The following is a 14,558-nucleotide window of genomic DNA, read 5'->3' on the forward strand; positions in this document are numbered from 1 at the left end:
GGAAGACTGCTGTAAAAATTGGAGAGGTATGGCATTAAGGGTAAGTTGCTACAATGGATAAAGGGATGGTTGAGTGGGACATGACAGAGAGTGGTAATCAATGGGCACTGCTCTTCGTGGACAAATGTTATTAGTGGAGTTCCCCAGGGTTCAGTGCTGGGCCCATTTTTGTTTTGTATATTTATCAATGATATTGATGAAGGTATATCAGGCTTAATGTCCAAGTTTACAGATGATACAAAGGTTGGTAGGGATGTTAACAACAGTAAAGACAGTATGCTACTCCAACTGGATCTAGATAAGTTGGGCAAATGGGCTGAGAAGTGGCAACTGAAGTTTAACATTGACAAATGCCAAGTACTGCATATGGTTAGCAATAACCCAAAAGAAACGTACCAACTGTGTGGTACTACATTCAGGGAAGTGGAAAGTGAAAAAGACCTGGGGGTAATTGTGCAGTCAAATATGAAGTTCGCTGAACAGTGCAGACGGGCTGCCAGGGCAGATCATGGAGTCTTGTCATTGATATATAGGAATTTTGTTAGCAGGGACAGGGAGGTGATTATCCCATTATACAAGGCAATGGTCAGGCCACACCTCGAGTACTGTGTACAGGTATGGAGGCCTTATTTTAGGAAGGATGTAGAGTTGCTAGAACAAGTACAAAGAAGAGCAACAAGAGGTGAGGGGGAACAAAAGGGGTGCTCTTACCAAGAAAGGCTTAAGTCCTGCAAATTGCAGCACCTGGAGAGTAGGCACCTGTGAGGTGATTTGATTGAGGTGTATAAGGCCTTGAATGAGATGAGCAAGCTGAATTCTGATGGGATTCTTCCTCTTGCTCAGATTGAGAACCTGGGGGGGGGGCATAGATTCAAAGTGAGGAAAAACAGTTGTAGAATAGATGTGCAGAAATTTGCCTTTAGCCAGCAGGTAGTTGATTGGTGGAACAGACTTCCATCTTTTGTTGTGGAAGTTGATAGCCTAAATAAATTTAAGCCTGAGCTAGACAGGCATTTGGAACAAATGGAGGGGTGAAATGGGAGGGGGAAGTTAGGCTGATGCTGCATAAGCTTGTTTTCTTGCATCGTATGCCTCTACTAATGCTAATTTCCAGGAATAACTCTTTCAATATGCTATCAAATGTTAATTCAATGCTTCTTGCATCTTTTCCAATAGCAAGCCTGCTGGAAGAATGGCTTCAGTGATGACTTGTGATCTGTGCATTAACACGTTATGCACACTTGGTAAAAGAATACTGGGTTATTCTTTTCCCAAGAAGCCTGCTGTTTCTGTTGAAAAGTGATTGAATTGAAAGCCTTCGAATTTACTTTATGACAACTAGATACAGCTAGTAAAATAGCAGTAAAATAGTTCATTACAGTACATGTAATGAGCAATACTTCAATTATTCCAGTAATATTTGTGGACTGCGAAGGTTCTTTAAAGAAAGGTAGTGATATGTTACTACCATGAGCTATCAAGCTATCATGTTACTATCAAGCCCACCATGAGCTTGTCATTTTTCCTGATATGTGTCTTGCAGCATCAAGTATGAGGCAGAGGAAGGGTTCACCATGATATTTTTGCTTCCATTAATCATGAGATAAGAATCTGGATCAGAACTAATGAAGTCACAAATAAATCACTACTTCTGTACTCCCCAAAGAACCTTTATATTCACTCTGTCCAGTGTTCCAACCACATACTCATTTAGAACTCAAGACTGAATGTCACTGGCAAAAACAACTTTGTGCACTTGAAGTAAATTGTGTATCAAGATCTTGAAGCTTTATTTCAGCCAAATAATCAGGAACTGTGAATGATTCCTTAGCATGATAACAGGGATTCTTTCTAGCTCTTATGTTATTGTAACTGGAATAACAGTCAGTACTTTTTTTGCTTCACACTCCATCTGATCAACTGATATTGGTACTTACTGAGTTTTGCATTCTGTGTGAATGCAAAACTCAGTAAGTACTAATATCTTCATTACATGAAATAGATATTATGCATGTCTCTTTTTCATGGTGCAAGTAGGTGTCATTATGGTTGCTTTAGTTGAGCTATATCCTGTTTGTTGGTTACATCATATGCTCATTTTGAGCTGTGAGCATCTCTAGAGCAAAAAAAGTCACTTGCTCTTCTCAGTAGTGCACAGAAATGGCATTTCTTAGCACACTATTTTAGACTGTTAATCAATGGCTGGAATTTTGAGATTAGCAATCTTACTTTTTTACCCATCCTGAAAATTCAGCTAAAAATCTTCCTCACGTGCTCTTGCTATTATCTCCTGTGCAAAATATCTTATTTAGGTAATAGTAGTATAGTCCTTATGTCCTTATTCCACATAGGCCATAAGAAATGTTTTGGTCACCTTCAATATTAATAAGACAATGCGATAATTATACTAAATTTTTTCACATTGCAACTGCCATGAGATTGCTGTAGTATCTGAAAATAGATCCTTCTTCATCAGAATTTCTCTTTAAATATACCTTAGAGAAAGAACATTTGTTCAAGCTAATAAAATTATACCAAACAAACTTACAATTCTTAAATTTAACAGTACTTTGGGAAAACATTATTACAGTTCAGTGATCAAATGTAACAGTATTGGAGGTTTAGAATAAGCTATGCTAAACTTGAAATTGGCAACAATGTTACATTATCCACTTTTTAAAGTATTCCATACCATAAGAATAAAAAATGAAAGTTCATGGAAGTAGCAGTAGTGGCATGTGATACAAGAAAGCAAGTGTATGAGCTTATACAGCATCAGCCAAAAAAAAACACACACCATTCCCTTCAAATGCTTGTCCAGTAGTTCCTCCTTAAATTTATTTAACCTATTAACTTCCACAATGACAGATGGAAGTTTGTTCCAGCAATTAACCACCCGCTGGCTAAAGGCAAATTTCCACACATCTATTCTACATCTGTCTTTTCTTAATTTGAATTTATGCCCCCTTAGGTTCGTAATCTGAACAAGTGGAAGGACCCCATCAGAATTCAGAATGCTCAACCCATTCAAGGCCTTATACACCTCAATGAGATCACCGCACAGGTGCCTAGTCTCCAGCCACTGCAATTTACAGAACTTAAGCCTCTCTTGGTAAGAGGATCCCTTCATTCCCCTCACCAATCTTGTTGCCCTTCTCTGTACACGCTCAAGCAAATCTACATCCTTCCTAAAATGAGGTCTCCAGACCTGTATGCCGTACTCAAGGTGTGGCCTAACCATTGCCTTATACAGAGGGACAATTGCCTCCTTTTCCCTGATAGCAAAATTCCTATATATCATTGACAAAACCCCATGACCTGCCCTGGCAGCCTGTCTGCATTGCTCAGAAAACTTCATATCTGACTGCATAATTACTCCCAGGTCTTTTTCATTTTCTACCACTTTAAGTGTAGTACCACACAGTTGGTACGTTTCTCTGGGGTTACTTCTACCCATATGCAGTACTTTGCATTTGTCAAAGTTAAACTTCAGTTGCCACTTCTTAGCCCATCTGCCCAAATTATCTAGATCCTGCTGCAGTAGCACACTGCCATTACTGTCATTAACAACCCTGCCAACCTTTGTATCATCTGCAAACTTCGACACTAAGCCTGATATACCTTCATCAATATCATTGATAAATATACAAAACAACAGAGGACCCAACGCTGAACCCTGTGGGACTCCACTAATAACATTAGTCCACGAAGGGCAGCACCCATTAATTACCACCCTCTGTCTTCTCCAACTCAACCATCCTTTTATCCATTGTGGCAACTTACCCTTAATACCATTCTGCTCCAATTTGTATAATAGTCTTCCATGCGCAACAGTGTCAAAAGCTTTCCTGAAATTCAAATATATGATATAAAAAAAATTTTTTGCATCCAGTTCCTTTGTAACCACATCAAAATATCCTATCAAATTTGTCAGACAAGACTTTCCCTAAACAAACCCATGCTGTGTCTGAATTATTGCTGCAATCTTGTCTAAATGATCCTGCAATGCATCTTTAACCAGTGACTCCATTATTTTACCCGGAACAGAAGTTAAACTAACTGGTCTGTAATTACTCGTGTCATCCTTCGATCCCCCTTTATGAATTGGGGATACATTTGCACATCTCCAGTCCGTGGGGACCTCCCCTGAGTCCAAGAATGCTCTCATAATTACGGCTAAGGGTTTGCTTAGTTGCTTTGCCGCCTCCTTTAATATAACTGGATAGATCCCATCCACCCCAGGTGCCTTTCTTATGTTTAACTTCAACAATTTCTCCTCCACTTTGCTCTCAGTTATTACAAAATCATTAAGCACCCTGCTACAATTTGATAACCTTCTGCCATTTTCAAACTTAATAACTCCTCATGTGTGAATGTAGATGCAAAATACTCATTCAGTTTGTTTGCTATCTTAGCAGGATCATCAACAGTCGAACCATCGATATCAAGTGGACCACTCAGATTCATCCCCTTCCTTTTAGAGTTTATATAAGTAAAGAAATCCCTGCTGTTTTTCTTAGCATCTTTTGCCAAAGATTTCTCGTAATCTGCCTTTGCCTGCCTAACCTCCTTTGTGACCTGATTACAGACTAGCTTATATCTGCCATAGGCTTCTGAGTCGCTTCATAATTTATATGCATCCCATGCATTTTTCTTCTCTGTCACGAGTCTCATTAGTTCATTTGATAACCATTTAAGCCTAAACCTTGAACAATATTTCTTAAAAGATATGAAACTTTTAGTAGCATCCACGATTAATTCTTTGAATGCTTCCCACTTAGAATTTACTGTTGGTAACATCGCCCAACTGTGACACTTTCATTCACTGTGAATGAAAATGTCAGGCAGTTTAGGAACAAGTGGTGCAAGTCCACCTAGCCCTGCATGGTGACTATCACTATAACCTGATCTGTTGTAAGCATCTCCTTCATTTTGCTCTCTTGCTCTGTTCTATTACAGTTTAATGTTATTTAATTATGGTAGGTGACTCAGATAATGTGACTAAACTGAGGAAAAGACAGGAAGTCTAAGGACTACTGCAAAACAGCAGTCAAGAAGAAATGTAGCTGTGGTGAACATTATTGTCATCAAAGTGGCAACGTGGTGCAAGCCAAAGTATTTGTGGATACTGACCGTGAGTATAAGAAAAAATGCCAGAGTAAGATAAGTGTTGAACAGAGGGCACTTTTGTACAAACTGTTTTGGGAAATTGGTGAGTTTGGTAAGCAAAATGCTTTTTATGCACACTAGTCCACCTTGTAAATATTATAAGACCTCGTCCATATGAGTGCATAAGATCTGCACAAATGCATATGAATAAATATAATTTGACCATTTCTGAGGACACTTTTGAACTATGCAAGAAAATTTTCTTAGATACTTTCACAGTAAGTGATGGGAGGCTTACCCATGCTGTGACAAAGCTCTGAGAAGATAGGTCACCAAGAGAGGACTTAAGAGGAAAGAAAGAAAACATCGGAAAACTTCCTACCAAGATTGTGATATTAACACACTAAAAGCTTCCCTACTGAGAAATCTTTTACACACGGACATACAACCCCAACATAAAAATATCTGAATGAAAATTTGGATGTGCACAAATTGTACAATTTGTACAGGGAAAAGTGGCTAAAAAAACAACTGCCTCCTGCAAAAGAAAGTTTTTATTGACATGTTTTTAACACCCAATACAATCTGCACTTTCACTTTCTCAGAAAGTGACATATGCAAGTATGACAAATTTGTGTCTTTAAGTCATTGATACTAGTCTACAAGCTGCAGGCTTGTAGGCTGCAAATGCAAGCTTGAGACATTCCATGAGCTTCACTTAAGGGAAGCTGAGAAAGTAAGACAATGTATGAAAGAAGGCTCAGTCAATGCTAGTGAAGATCTTTTTGTATACTCTACAGATTTACAAAAAGCATTTCCTTTTCCAGTATTGCCAGTATCTGATGCATACTACAAAATAAATATGTATGCTTATAACCTGGGAATCCATGATTTAAGAAATAACCTCTTGCTTGCTAAAGTACTTCCAACAGTACCATTCAGAAAATACAGAAAAGACATATTATAATCTTTTAAGACAGATACAGCAGCCAAAACCAAAACATTAAAATAGCATTATCACTAATGAAATATGTGCAGAGGAATGATAAAAATGTTGAAATTACTGAGTAGAAATTTCTTGCATCTGGGCATTCATTCCTGCCTTACAACAGAGATTTTGATTCAGTGGAATTAGCGGCAAAGAAGAAAACTATTTACATCCCTAATAATTGGCCAAGGCAAGAAGACTGCGGAAGTTCATGATATGTCAGATGGAACAGACAGACTTTCTCTCTACAGCATCACTGGAGAAAGCCGTTACAAAGCGGAAGAAAAACTTAAATAAGGAAGATGTGAACTGACTTTGTATTCAAAATCTTTGTTATGAACGAGATTGACAATTTCAAATATTGTATAAGGTAAGTTTGAGCAATCTTGAAGGTTTCAAAGTTCTTGTTATTATGGTGCTGAAATCACAAGGCAGGCCACTTTCTCTTGAGAACATTAAACAGCTTTTGTTGTAACTAGAGGAAAGAAAGGTTTCAGCACAGAAGAAAAGAGACTTGCTTGATTTACTAAAATTCATATTCATACCTCCATATGAATTTTAGTATGAATAGGCCTATTGTTTTAATAGGATTTCTCCAAGATCTATCTAGACCAGGGGTCGGCAACCTTTTTGAGTGAAGAACCGCACTTCAGCTCAAGCTGTGGGGGGATGCAGTTTTTTAAGAATTGGAATAGAGTGGGAAGGTGTTTTACTAAAAAAATATATATTTTGAAATATTATTTATTAATAATATTTCTAATTAATGTGACTTTTATTGCTGAACTTCTTGAGCGAGTCTCTCAACATCAGGAAAGTATGGCGTAATTTTTATCTTTAAGCGTGCTGAGAGACTCACTGTTCAGACGGTTTCTTGATTTACTTTTAATATAGTTCATGTTCGAAAATATTTGCCTGCAGAAATTTGTCGAACCAAAAACTGAGAGAAGTCCAAATGCAAATATTTTCAAAATTATATACGTGCCCGGTAAGCCACACCACGCATCTAATACAATTTGGTCTTGCTTTTTCAACTCATCTATCGCCATCCATTTGCATAGAATTGCAAGGGCAGCCTTTTGCCTCTCCAAATCCTCAATTTCAGTTTTAAGTCATTTCAGTCTTGCACTCACTCCACATCGTCTTTGATTTTTAAGTTCTCTAATTCCATTTCAAACTTTGCTTCATGTGGGCTAAAAGTTAAAGAGCCACAGGTTGTCGACCCCTGATCTAGACTGTAGAGGGAAACAGTCTCTGGATACAACTTTCCCTTTCAATTCCTCTTTCTCCTCGAGATCTGGTCTCCTAAACAATATCCAGAGCTGGGGTAGCTGCTTCACCCGTCCAATTCCTCAACACCTCTAGATCACATATTCCTCATATGTCCTTGTTTAAGAATGGGAAAAGTGAATATATCTTTAATGTGAAACATTTTCAAAATTGACTATTACTTCTCTTTTCAGTGTTGTTATGCAGGGCTGGGAATATAGACCCACATGCTCCTTTTTAATAACTGTAAAAGTGGATGAAGTGTTAAGTCACATTTTACATATGTAAGGTTGTGGCTGAATATGGCACATAAAAGTAATTAAAATGACTTTTAATGCCACTTACCCAAACTACAAAAAACATAAATTAAACTTAGGAACCCGATTAGCCATTTTAACTGCATGTAACATTCAGCTAACTGCTTACACATATCAAGTGTGGTTTAAATTTGAGGGATACTAATGTGTGCACGTGTACATAGAAATTAAGCATTAATTCAGAATTAGAAATGTAGCTATGCTAACCTTTTAATTAAATCTTTACTCTTTTCATTACCACTTTTGTGATAAATAACACTTCCGAGTGCCAAAGGTCCAGGATATCCACACATAAATGACAATCTGTGTTTCTTTGCATTTGAAAGTGATCTCTCAATATAGGAATATGACTTCTGAAGATAAACTTCTCTATGTTCATCAGTAGATACAGAAAACAGATGAAAATACAATAATGCAATACCTATAAAGTAAACATAAAAATATACTGCTAATATAGCACTTCATTTCTATTTAAGTACCATAATTTAGTTAAATGAAAAGAGAAATCCATACAAAACAACTTCCAAATTAATAGGGATAGTGATCTGCTTTTTTATGAGGATAAGGTAGTTTTGCACTTTTAACAGATCTAATGATTGAATTTTAACTGCAGGTCCACACCACTGTTTTTAAATGACAAAATTCTTAATGATTATATGAACTAAATAGAAATTCTCATATCCAGCAGACTTTGGGCCAGACCATTTGCAAGATTTTTTTTTAGATTTAAGAATAACAACCTCATCAATAGCTGCAGCACTAGACAACCACTGTATTAACTTAACAGTGTACTGTACTTTGTTTTCATTGTAATATATAAGAAACAGTTGAACATAAGTTTACAAGGTTTTTGGTTTATTACAGTCACTAATACGGTACTGCCATCCCACTACTTTTTGATATATTCACTGCGATGATTGAGACACTTAACATACCATGGGATAAGTTTTACTACTTCCTATTGATAGAAGTCCATGTCCTTTTTTTGCTCAGCTATTGCCTACTGTTTCCAGGTCATCATTAGTGAAACCACACAACTGCCTTCAACACATTGCTTCATTGCCAGAAAAAGATAGTAATTGCATGTGCTAGATCTGGGCTACACATAGGACCCTCTGATATCTCTCACTTGAAATGGTGCAAAAGTTGATGAGTTGCCTGGCAAAGTACAGTCATGCATTATTGAACAGCAGCAAATCACATTTTTCAGAGAAGCCAGGTATCTTTTCATTTAATAGATATGGATAAATGTGTCAGCATTGCACAATAAGTTGTGCTTCTTTGCATAAAGTCTACAAACAAAAACATCTTTGTAATCCCAAAACACTGTAACCATCACTTTGGTTGCAGTATTCACAATCTCAATCTTTTTTGATGGTGCCAAGTCAAGATGATTTGTTTCTATTCCTTTGTTTAAAAATCAAAAAAGAGATGATCAAGCAATGTGAAAAATGGAAGCAATGATAATTTTCTGCTTTATTCACTTTTCCAATTTTTAAATAAGAGCATATGGAGGATATATCTGCTATCCTGAAAAGTTTCTGGGGTAACACATTCACTATATATTCCAAAGTGAATAACGCATTCAATCATAACCATTTATGGTTTATGTTTCTATGATTCATATGTTTCTGTTTTGACATTAGAATTTGTGAAGAAAACTTGCCTAAAAAATAAATAACTTTACTTATTTTGAAATGTTGGTGTGGGGGGTGGTTTGTGGATAATAGTTATTCTGGGGGGATAATACTTTTTTCTTTTATATTATTATTATTTATTTCTTTTATAATAAATCTCGTTAACCTTCCAGACCTACCACTTTTAATTTTGTATTTCTCAATTAAATTTCCCCCTTAATTTACCACCCTCCACGTTAACACCTGACTTGTATACTGCACAGAAGATCACAGATTCTGGGGGAATAATGGTTCGTGTATGTCTCCTCTGGACTGGCTGAGTATTCAGAATGACTCAATACTACACATGATAAACATATACAAATTTGTTTATTTCACAGTATATACATTAAAGAATTGTATCATACAACATCAATTGGTATAATGTTAATAACTGGCATTATATGTGTGTTAAGATGTAAAATTAATAGCAAATGATATAATATGTCTCTTCGTGTCTTTCTGCTTTTCCTCCTTCTGGTTTAGGTTACATCTCATAACATTATTTTTTCTTTCTAACAGTTAAACTTCCCAACTGGAATTACCTCAGTGGGCTTAACACCTCTATGGATATTGTCCTAGATTTATAAATCCCCGCTATAATCTTTCATTAATTTATCCCTTCCAAAATAATTCAATCTTAATATCTTGTAACGTTTCAAGTACATAGAACACCTTTACTTCTTAACTTAGAACATACCAGTCTCAAGTACATGTATCTAAATCTTCCTTGCTTTAACTTATCCTTGAGATGAAGTACATACATCTATGAACCCTTTTCTTCCTTTTATACTAATCAATACCAAATCTACTATCAACTAAATAAACATTTTTCTAAAGTCCTTCTCTTCAAATCTACTATCAACTAAATAAACATTTTTCTCTTCAAATCTAGCTTAAAATTATTATCTCGTACTTACATATTAACTTAGGGAATCACTCTTTACACTACCTTTTCTCAGTTCAGGGGCGACTCATCATCAACAGCATAGGGCATCATCAGGCTCCAACTGGAATTTTTCATCGGCAAAGTACTGCTGTTCATCTACGGGGATTCTCCTACGTTCAGGAACTCGCTCTTCTTTCCATACGGCTATTAAATAAGTTGCTCCGGCCTGCTTATTGGGCGTCTGATCAGTTCGATGAAACTGGGAAGCATAATAGAATTATCAGGACTCTTCTTACTGCTTTATCAGGAAGCCTGGCTATGTAGCTCTTCCTTATCGTTCTATGGTGAGGCTTTTCGATCCTTTTTTCTCAGCTCCAGCATAGGTGTTTCCATCGTTCAACGGTTATCTCCTTCCTATTCCAACAACTCTTGAACAGCAACTCCCACAACTCATTACTCTGTCCGTTATTTTCTGGCGATTCTCCCGGCACTTCTCGGGATTTCTTTCCAGCCGAACATCACTCAGGCATCTCCACGGAACTCTCAAAACTTCCACACTGCCAAAAACTCACAACTCTCCCAAGAAAAACTCTTCTCTTCCCTGTCTTGCATCTGCCCTTTGTTTCAGCCGCTCATTCTATTTTAATCCAATCGTCGTTCGTTCTCCATCATCTCATTATTCTCATTCGCTCTCTCCCACTTCTTCCGTTTTTTCTTGGCCCTCCCTCTCCTGGGGTAACTTCCTGTTTACGAAATTTTCATCAACTTCGATGAACTACAGGGCGTCTAGCAATTTCTAGATATTTCCTTGTGATCATTCCCGATTCACTTACCGCCATTAGTCCACTCTGTTTCTTCTCTACCGCTCCTTGAAATCAGTAAGTGCTCAAGGAGTCGGTCTGTTTCAAATAGCGGCAGCCATTTCTACATAGTGTATATCGCATCCAGGGTTTTCTTCACCCTCCTAGTTCTTAAAATCTTCCTCTCCACAAGGGGGAGTCGGTTCCCTTGTTCTTTCCTTCCAAAGAGCTGCTCACTTTCTGTTTATGCGACCATGAACTGGCCTTGCGGTGCCCCCTTTGTACTAGTGTTCCAGTGCTCCCATTGTCTTGTGTACCGTCCTGCTACCTCCCGTTGTTACGTTAATCCTCCCCTGCTTGACTGTATGGACAGAGCGATCGCAATCTAAGCTGAAATTCATCCTATGTAAATAATATTATTTACTATATACATCTTTTTTTTTCTTGTTATGTTATAATATTTATAACATAACATTCGCTAGGATAAGTGTAAGAATTTTGTTCTTACATTGGTTTTTACAAACTTGCAAATGTAAGGATTTACCATGTCAGAGTGTTAAAAGTTGGAAATAAAGTGAAAAGTGTTGATATTTTGGGTCTTTATCAATGTAAAGTGGTCAATCCTAGGATTTACCGGATTTCGGAATTTTACAATAACATATATATTATATAAGATTCACACATTAAAAAATTTATTTTCTCCTTTCCTTAAAGCCTTTTAATACTAAATTTCCTTAAACACTAATGCATCAATACTGATATTATTTAGTTATGATCAATTCTACAGTACTGTGTATTTATTGTATATTTTAAAATTTTTTTTTCACCTTGAGTTGGGGGTTTTCTGTTTATACTGCAGCACAACCCCATATAGAGGAGTTCACGAGAGAGAGTACAAATGCCTTTACATGCAGCCTCACAAGTGATCCCATTAAAAGTTTCATCTTACTTTTCTATTAAACTATACCACACACACACACGCTTTCTGTTGTACAAAGCTGCAATTGTTCTCAAACTTTAGCATACGGACACCCTTTCAATTTGTAAAATTTTCTACCGATCCCCTAAACTTAAGGTTGTTTCTATGCTATAAATGCTTGTTAACAGGAGAGACTGCTTCTACAGGGATGGGATATACTTAAATATAAAGGATGCAAAAATATTAGCTAATGCTATCAAGGCAGTGTTAGATGGGCAAGAAAACTGGTAGCTTTGGGGGGGGGATACACAGACTAATAGATTAACAATAGCTGCAGGCAAAAGTGAGTGATACCTGTACTGTTACTATTGGAACATGCGGAGCCCAGATAGCAAATGTACCGGGGATTTAAAGCTCAGCTGTGGGTCATTATGAAACAAGGAAATACACGCGCTGTGTTGGGCAACTAAAAGTAAGAACAGGTGCATGTATAGTTGCATATACACCAATGCTAGGAGCATGGTAAATAAATCTGATGAATTTGGTGTGCCGGTCAAGTCATCAAATACAGACTGTGAGGATATCAGAGACGTAATGTCACTCATATATAAGGGATGCAGAATTTGAATATGGGGAGTACAATATATACAGAAAGGACATGATGTTTATTGTCAAGTGGCACTGGGGTCTCCCCTAAAACCACATAATATTCTCTGTGTTACAAACTCTGTAAATACCAGAGGTAGTGTAAGTTTTGGTGTTGATCTGTCATTCATCTGGTATTTAGCCACAGGAGCCTCTAGTGGGGACCCTATGTTGTCTATCCATTTCCCCGAGGTGGCAACTGTGCATAGTAAGAGACAGATATAGTCTCAGATGGTGGTGAACTCCGGTTTGCACCTGTGCTTGCCAGGGTGGGCCCGAAGACAAAAAAAAAAAAAAAAAGCTCTGGAAGGTGAAAAGAGAGTGGGGGAATAGTGAAGGTAGGAGGGAACAGATGAAACTTCCTAACTTCCTATTTCCACGTGGACAGGAATACTGTCCACGTGGAAATAGGAAGTTAGAGGGAATAGAGAGGCACCCCTGCGGAAGGAACCCATTCTCCATGCAGTGGGGGGAGGGAGGACTGTCAAAAACAGTAAAAGTTTCGTGGTGGTAGAGTCAACTAGGTGAAATGTTTGGGTGGGGAAAGGGAGAGATTGCACTGCGGGTGCACAGTGACTGCTTGTATATAGAAAGGACATAGTGTATAGTGTTTGCTATCAAGCTGTACTGGGGCTTCCCCTCCCTAACGCCATGTTGTATAATCTATGTTGCAGTAAAAACTCTGTAAAGGTTGGAGATAGTGTGAATTTTAGTATAGTCTGTGTAGTCATATGTTCAGTTGTGTTGGCATGTTGTTCCTCTAGCCACTTAGCTCTAGGGTGTGAAGGGTTCTCTGGCTACGGCAAACCCTTGCTTCACCAAACCTTTCCAGAGAGGGCACCTAATTTTTTTTTTTACTGGAAAGGAACACAGGGGAGATAGTTGAGGAGGGAAGGAAGAGATGAAGAAAAGTAGGTGGATTAGAGGAAGGTTCCCACCTGAGAAACAGAAGTTAAAGGGAAACAGAGGGGCACCCCTGTGGAAGGAGCCCATCCTACAGAGGGAAGGGAACTGTTAAGAACAGAGAGAGAAAGTTTTGTAGTGGTAGAGTCCACAAGGCAAAAAGGTTGAAATGGGAGGTTGGGGGGTGCAGGCACTGAAGTTTGGAGGAGATCGCACTGTAAATGTACAGTACTTCTCTGTTTTGAATCCCACACCGGCCAGATAAATACAGAAAGGACAGTGTTTATCATCAAGTAGCACCGGGGTCTCCCCTAAAACCACACAGAAAGGACAGATAGGATGGGAGAGAGGGGGTTTGCTCTTAATTAAGAAGCACATAAAATCTAAGATAGTGCATTCGGTTAACATAGGTGGCCAGTACAATGTTGAGTCAGTTTGGTGTGACATAAGCACAGAGAAAACAAAAATGAGAGTAGGAGTGTGTTACATGCCGAATGACTGTAATGAGTACAACAAATTGTACAGAGAAATAGTGTGCCAGCAAATCAGAATGTCTTATAATGGTAGATTTTAGCTTTTCAGATATTTACTGGAACTTGTGAGTTGGTCACTCACACACTAGCAAGAATTTTGTGGAATTTATTGGATGACTGCTTTCTACAGCAGCAGGTTAGACAGGCAACAAGAGAGAGAGACAGCAATACTGCATAGGCAAAAAAAAAAAAAAAAAAACATTTTTTTTTTAGCTCCTTGTTAAAATTTAGGGTAATTCTTGTAGATTTGACGTTGCTGAATTAAAATATTGCAACCATACTGCTGTAACACCCAACAATTTTAAGGGAAAAGGGATTAAAGTCAAAAACTAAGTTTCTAGTAAAAAAAGATTTCTTATATGTTAAGGAAATGTTACATACAGTACTAAATATCGAACAATGGGTTTATTAACCTTATTTTATTTACAAAAATGTTTATCTAATAACAAAACTCTTATTTTGTTGTTTTTTGTCTTTTATCCATGTTTTCCTTTTATCCATTGGATTAATCAT

General features: G+C 37.5%; 1 protein-coding gene across 3 annotated transcripts in view; it reads right to left on the reverse strand.

The window, feature by feature from the left end:
* LOC150079342 (lanC-like protein 2) overlaps positions 1 to 14,558 on the reverse strand; it is a 168,410-nt gene that overhangs the window by 113,295 nt on the left and 40,557 nt on the right. For all 3 annotated transcript variants that reach the window (XM_090382537.1, XM_090382538.1, XM_090382539.1), the window contains one exon: positions 7,888 to 8,101. In XM_090382537.1, coding sequence (XP_090238663.1) covers positions 7,888 to 8,101 — 214 coding nt within the window. The remainder of the gene's footprint in view (positions 1 to 7,887; positions 8,102 to 14,558) is intronic.

Source organism: Mastigoproctus giganteus, chromosome 10 (assembly GCF_048544385.1).
Source record: "Mastigoproctus giganteus isolate SK-2022 chromosome 10, ASM4854438v1, whole genome shotgun sequence".
Lineage (NCBI taxonomy): Eukaryota > Metazoa > Arthropoda > Arachnida > Uropygi > Thelyphonidae > Mastigoproctus > Mastigoproctus giganteus.